Here is a 7,560-nt window from a genome sequence, read left to right on the forward strand (position 1 = left end):
TTTTTTTTCAACATAAATACCAATGATTTTATCTTATTGGTGCATTTTTTGACCCATGAATTAAATTAGATGGAATTTGTTATTTATTAATTGACTACTATAAAGCAATTGAAATGAAATTTGATGCACCTAAATTAGCTTCAGAGGTAAAACAACATGTTATAGTAATGTATGAGTCTCATATGACAGCCATATCATATACTACCAATGGAATGTCATCCACTTAAACAAATGAATCAGATGAAGGGATTTACTCTCAATGTGGGAGAGGTTCACAATATATTATGCAACTGTAGAAGAAAATATGAAGAATAAGTGGTCACAATGAAATTCACCTTTATTTATCTACTAACTTTGAATTTTGTGGCAGTGATGATTCTTCTTTTCCCATAGTTCAATGGTGGAAATGCTATGAATCACAATTTCCAATATTATGACACTAGCAAGGGAAATTTTGGCAGTTCCAACATCAACTTTATTGTTCAATCTATCACTTAGTACAAAAAATTTTATAGTAGAAGAAAAGTGTTCTAGCATGGTTCCACAAACTTTAGAGGCTCACTCTTATTTAGATGATTGGGCAAAAGCTGATACTCATGAGGTACATAAAGTAATTGAGTCCACAAATGAAGAATTCACAAGTCATAGCACAGGCACATCTAGGACCAATCAAAAGTTAATAAGGAAAAGTTGTAAACACACAGTAAGCCAACTACGAGGGCTTTTATTACTCTACCCCAAGAGGATACGTAAGCAACTTAATTTAATAACATAATTATGTTCAAGCCCCTTTTCTTCCCTTCCTCTTCAAATCGCAAATTTTTTTTTCCATTGAGATTAATATATTTGTATAATTTCAATTGTATGTTTTTTTTTTAATTTTTACAATTTGTTATAACAAATTTCTATATCAATAAAAATAAAAGTTGCTCAAAATAATTTATCATCAAATAAAAATTGATTTTATGTTTTTTCTAATAATCAATGTAATTAATTTTTATTGTTGATAAAAAAAATTATTTTTTGAAAACCAGGATCGGAATCGTCTTGAACCAGACAAAACCGATGCTCGACCGGAATAAAAAAACCAAGTATACTCCCTACTATTTCTCTCTCTCTCTCTCTCTCTCTCTCCACATTTTTCTCTCCTTCCCTTATTTTTTGCTTTCCCCGTCTCAATCTCTCCTCTCTCCCATTTTTGTCTCATCATCATATTAAGACCACTAAAATCGAACCACCAAATTATGAGTAGAGCCGTCAAAACCCTACCCCTTAATGCAAACCATGGAGTGAATAAATTCAAACAAAACCTACAAGAACTTGCTCTCCTTCCTTCATGTTAGGATCAATGCTACAAGCCACATTTGTGGCTTCGAATGCAGCAACAAAGTACTTGAGTTTCTTGACTCCAGTCAAAACTATGAATAGCCTCATGCACACTTGCATAGTCACTTGTTCATAATTTCTGACCAATTCTCCAAGCTGCAACCACTTTCAGTTGGTTTTCTTTGACAGCTGAGAGTATTGATGTCCAGAGAAATCGAGCACCATTACTACATGATCAAGATCATCACTTTACAAATGAATCCCTTAAATTGCACTAAAATCCCAGAAATATAAAATCCTTTCAAACTTTAATTAAAATATAATTCCATCCAAAAAATAAAAATTGCAAAACACTTGATGCTTTCAAAATCTCTAAATGCAAAATAGTTACTTTCGGAACCCCTCTATTAATCGACGGTGAAAACACAAAGCAACAAAAAAAAAAAAAACGAATATATTAAACTTTCGTAACAGATGTCTGCTCAATTATGTGGAAACTTTAGAAAATTATTATGAATCTATGCGACTAGAAATTGATCCCTATGATTGAAATTATATACTCTATATTAAAGGCCTTATTTACACAATAATAGAGAACGCACAAAAGTTTTAGAATTTGATTTTTGAGTGCTAGAACGAAACCCTTCTTACCACAAGCTTTTAATAATATGGTGTAATATGTCATTGCATGCAAATATGTCATTGCATGCAACTATCTCTACCATAGAAAGAAAAAGGAAAGAAAGAGCAAACAAAATCTACTAGTTTAAAAAAAAAAAAAAATTAAGGCTTTCTACTTATGCATCATCCAAAACAACGACTTTTATCAGCTATAGCAAAGAAAGAAACAATCCACCACATTACATCCCAAACTAACAAAGAGGGTGGAAAGGCTACAAAGAGAGTACTAGGAACTTGACAAGAATTTGAAGAAGAAATTACAAAGGGGAGGTAAAATATGTGCAGAAGAAAAATTAGAATGAGTTAGAAATTGAATAATAAAATCCAAAAACAAAAGCTGAAAGAAGAAAAATTGCCTTGAGCATGAGTTCATCGCAAATATCAGAAATCTTATCATAGGATTTAGAGGACAATGCACCTGTAAGAGAAGTGAAATCCATGATTGCTAGCTTTCGCTTACTGGTTTCTGTAGAGAGAGGGGAGGAGTCGAGAAAGAGACTAACGACATACTAACCATTGTCTAATAATTGATTAAGGTGAATTTGTCACTTTATTTGAGACTAACGACAAATTATCTTTAATCAGATAAAATGATATCTAATTTTGATGAAAGTAAAATTGAGTGACTAAATAATTAATTTTCAAAATACAAAGATTTAAATGTTATTAATAGTAAAATCTAGAGATTAAATAATAAATTTTACTTTAATTTAGAAAAGCATGGATCGATAATGGTACGGTATCAAAGTAGATGATGGGCATTTTTGTTTTAATTTTTAATAAATATATATTTATACAAATTATCATAAATTTTAGATATTATTATGCTATCATTGATAGATAGAAAATTTTGTATTTAATTTAGGTATCTAGTATTAAAGTCAACTTCATAAGTATGAGATTTCGATTTCAGAGTTCCAATCAAAAGTAAACTAATCACATAAAACAAATCAAGGGAAACTAGATGGTAAGTTTTGGGATGGGGTCAAACCAAATTTGTTATTAGGTTAGGTGAAGTTAAAAAATTTTACCTCTAGTCTAATCCTACTCTCAACTCTCAAGTGAAACAAATCAATTGTTTTACGCTAAAATAAGATTTGCTGTTAAAGTCATAGTCTAATTATCAATTTCCCTTTAAGGATAAAGATGAAGTAGAACACAAATACATAAAATGAAATGATTTGGACTCTCCTAATAAAACTAATATTAAATAGTAGACAATGATACCTAATATTAGAACCTACGTTGCAATCAAGCCATGTCCCAAGTTGCGTTTTCAATCAGTCTTTAATGCGTCATTCTTTTGACATTCATTTCTTGCTTTCACATTTGTGTGGGGATGTGGCCATGCTCATTAGTACATACATTTAACCATGTGTTAAACGTTATTTGCTTAATCTGCATGTAACCATTCCTTGTAAACATTCTTCGCTAGGAAAGAAAGGAGAACATGCAATCACTGAAAAATACATTAACACATGCATGGAAATTATAATTTTCTCCAATTCTGTCTAACGATAATCAATGCTATTCCTACTGGGTTAAAATGTAGAATTGTAATGGTTCGGCTATATTTGCTGAATCAAATTGATAAAATCTACTCTCATGGTACTCTAATAGAAATCAATAAATTAAAATATAAAATTAAATATTTTCAATTTTCATATTGAATTTAATTTTACGATTTTTTATTCTTTTTAACACTTCTTAAGTTTTTATAACTCAACTCTTTTAAGCCTTACATATGTACATATTATCATATACTAATTAAAAAATAATATTAATTTAAAATATATTATTAAATAAAATAAAAAATAAATAAGGCTATTTTATATACATATAAACTTTTACTATGTTAATCCAAAATCAATATAAAAAATTATGTTTATAATTAATTTCAAACCATAATCTATATATAAATGTATAAAATTACTAAAATCAGTTTGGATTCATCCAGGTTGGTCGGTTTTGATAAACTACAAGAATGTGGCATTTTACAGCTGTAATGTATGGCCGGTGAGTATTTATCATAATACTATTAATATATTTGCAAGTTTGATGAACAGAAGTAAACTAGAATAAATAAAGGATACCTTTTTTTCCTAATATTGCTTCTTCAACCCTTTAAATTCTTGGACTCCATGAGTTGATGTTCATAGAAAAAAATGGTAAAAAAAGGTTGGATTGAATTTGTCAGACATGTTGGGGCATTTTCAGAAACAAAAAGGAGATGAAGGCTATGACACCAAAATTAGAAATGTCAGAAAGTATGAATAAAACTTGGGAATTTTTGACAACGCATTTATTTTGTTGTTGCATGTTTATTAAAGCTGACACTTAAAAAGGAAATATGCAGCTCAGCTCAAGAGTCTAACAAGTCCATTCGCAGAAGTTTAATCAGCTATAACATCTTGTCCCTGGTTGAACTTGGAGATGAAAAAATATCACACACAAGACAAGTATGTAACATGTAGCATATTTCCATCATTGAAAAGCATGGAAAATAATTTCTACATCATTGATACACATGGAATAGATAGCACAAAACCCATCAGGTTCCAATTTATAAATATATACATCAAGGACAGACAGGAAAAATCAACACAAAAATAGCTATCTTCACTTGATTGGAGCTCAAAGACCTACAAAACTCCTCAGTTCAGCTCCTCCATTAAAATCGGCTCAAACTCAAATTACACTAGAACGACTACCAAGAAAATTAGTAGGAACAATACTATTATACAGAGCTTGCGCCTTCAGGAGCCTTAAAATGTCCCAGAACCCTAACACCATTAACAAATTAATTAAGGTCTTATATAATAATAATAATAATTATTATAATAATAATACTAATCTTACCAAGCTCTATACCAATTGCTAAACTTTAGCAATTCCCATGTCAGGTGTCACCAACTTTGGTTGATAGGGCTACCCTGAGTTGCTCTTGGGTGTAATATCTACTCCCCATCTTCACTGTGGCTTGCTGGATCATCAAATCATTCACCACTGACACACTGGCATGGTTAACATCAAGGTCCAACTCTTTCAAAGCTGCCATTAATCTAGCTGCTGGGTGATTCTTTTTGCTACATTGGATTCTTATCATTGCATCCCATCCGATTATCTTCACATCGATATCTATTTCTATGGCTTTGCTTCCATGGGTATTTGACGTCTTGAGTTCTTGATCACGAGGAGGTGGCCCTAGGCATGAATCGTTGTTAGCAAACTCCTTCTTCAATGATTCCACTTGCTTCTCCAACTCCTCCTTAACAGACTCTGAGGCTTGCAGCTTTGATTTAAGCTCCTTGATATAAGAGATGGCATCTCCAAGAAGCGAAGCTTTATCCATTTTTGACACATTGGGAACTACAGCTCGCAAGGAGTAGAACCTTTGGTTAAGTTTCTCTCTTCTCTGCCTCTCAGCTTCAACATGATTCAATGGCTCTTCTCTACCATTCGCTGGTTTTCTTCCCCGTTTTCGTGGCCTCTTTTCAGGTTCCACAACTTTGCTGCTATCTGTTTGTCTAACAACAGAGGCTTCGAGATCAGAGTGATCTGAATCTCCCGTACCACCACTTGATTTCACCACACCAGAAGAAGGCAAGACAACACCAGAAGTAAAAGAAAGCATCCCTTCTTCGTTGCTACCCCTTGAGGTTGGGGATCTTTTCTTCTTGTTGTTCTCCTCCACTGCAACCTGCGAATGACCTGAAAAGAAATTTCCATTTGCACTACAAGAACTCCTCTTACTCTCCCCAAAATTCAAAATTTCCCCCGATTCTGGCTTCAACAGATTTGAATTCCCATTCCTAGCACTACTACCATCAAAAGCACTATATTCCCCAAAGTTCAACTCACGAGTAAAAAAGCTCTGTGTCTGTGTCGTCTGTTGTTGCTGCTGATGGCCCTGATGATGATTCTGCATATGAATTCCACTTGGGTGTTCAGTCACGCTACTCGAATTGGGATTCCCAAATTGAATCCCTTTCGAGCCATGATGATTATTATTGTTATTGCTATTGTTATTATTGCCATTTGTAGTGCCACCTGATGAAGGAACTGTGCTATTTCCATCCTTCATTTCAATCCCACTCTGCGATGGATCACTGATCCACAGCGATGATGGATCATTCTCACCCTGGTCAGGATTCGTTCCAATCGGCCATGAACCCACCTCTAGATTACTGAAATTAAACAAAACCCTAACCTTGTTCATCAGATCCGAGCTCTGATAAATCACCTCAGTTGAACCCAGCTCAACAACTCCATTCGCTGATGGGATACACACCAAGGTCTGCAACCCAAAAACTTGGCCCTGCCTGGCGCGCTCACACGGCGATGTAGAAAGCCGGTCAGGGCCAGCAACCCAGACCGGATTCCCATTAAAATAAGCTTGACCCGGCAACCCACTTCCATTAACAAATGACTGAGTCATGGAGATAAGAAAGAACCACTCAGTATCAGTGACTTCTTCATCAACCGCATCGTCGGTGACGGCGGTGGGACCTGAGATCAGCGAATTGAGCTCACGAAGCACCTTCTTTCGGTGCTCCTGGTCAGCAACTGAGGAGCTAGGAGTCTTAGATTTCCCTTTACCCTTATCCTCCTCTCCTTTGTAATACCCATCACCCCACCCCAACACCGATGCACCGGAGTAATCGTCAGACGATTGCCAGAAGATAGCGTAGGTCCAGCTCTCCCTAGCCCCCTCGATCAAGACCTGGAGACGCTGCTGGAGAGTTTCCTGATTAAAGAGCGGCTGAGATTGGTTGATGAAAGACCTGTTGGGGTCGGCGTTGGGTGGCGCAGGAGTGGAAGTGGAAGCAGCAGATTGCGGTGGCGGCCAAAGAGAAGCGAGATCGGAGTTCATAAAGGCTTCCATGACTGATGCGTTGTCGTCAGTCCACAGATTCATCGTCGGCGTTATCCGATAGTCCGTCATTCCATACACAGATGAGAAAAAAAAAATCCAAAACTCAAATGGAAGGAAAATAAAGGAGGAAGGAAAGTGAGAACTTGGAATTCAGAGAGAGGAAAAGAGTAATGGAGTGAGTGAGAAAAAAGGGTGGCGAACTGGAAGGAAGGAGGAGATGAGAGAGGGAATGGGGCTGAGGAGAGACAATTTGGTGTGCATTTGGGTTTGTTTGGGATTTTATTTGGAGTGAATTTGAGCTGAATTTTAGTTAAAACAAAAGAAAAGAAAATAGTGATGGAGGTCGAAGGGAGTTTCTAGGAAAGAGTCGCCGATTAAATCGTGAGCAGCTAAAGAAAATATTAAAAATGGCCGGCGTACGCGTATAGTATCGCAGTCAAAGGAGAACCTTGTGGACTTTAGTTAATAGTTACCACTCACAACTAGTACTACTTCAAGAAGTGTGAAATAAGGATATGTAAGAAAATTATTAAATGTACGGATTAAAAAAATTAATTATTTTATTTACATGTTGCATGAATTGTTATATTATAAAATTTTTTTAATAATAAAATTATTAATTAATATAATTTTATTTTAAATATTAATAAATAATTTTTTAATTGCACCTTATATTG

General features: G+C 34.7%; 1 protein-coding gene across 1 annotated transcript; it reads right to left on the reverse strand.

Annotated features, from left to right (window-relative positions):
• Window positions 1-4,544: 4,544 nt before the first annotated feature.
• LOC110650424 (transcription factor MYC2) lies at window positions 4,545-7,303 on the reverse strand. The gene is made up of 2 exons (XM_021805376.2): window positions 4,867-7,303; window positions 4,545-4,790 (listed from the first exon to the last, which is right to left on the reverse strand). Exon 1 carries the CDS (start codon window positions 6,950-6,952, stop codon window positions 4,907-4,909), a length of 2,046 nt encoding a protein of 681 aa, XP_021661068.2. The 5' UTR covers window positions 6,953-7,303; the 3' UTR covers window positions 4,545-4,790; window positions 4,867-4,906.
• Window positions 7,304-7,560: the final 257 nt, after the last annotated feature.

The sequence above is a fragment of the Hevea brasiliensis genome, chromosome 18 (genome assembly GCF_030052815.1).
Source record: "Hevea brasiliensis isolate MT/VB/25A 57/8 chromosome 18, ASM3005281v1, whole genome shotgun sequence".
Lineage (NCBI taxonomy): Eukaryota > Viridiplantae > Streptophyta > Magnoliopsida > Malpighiales > Euphorbiaceae > Hevea > Hevea brasiliensis.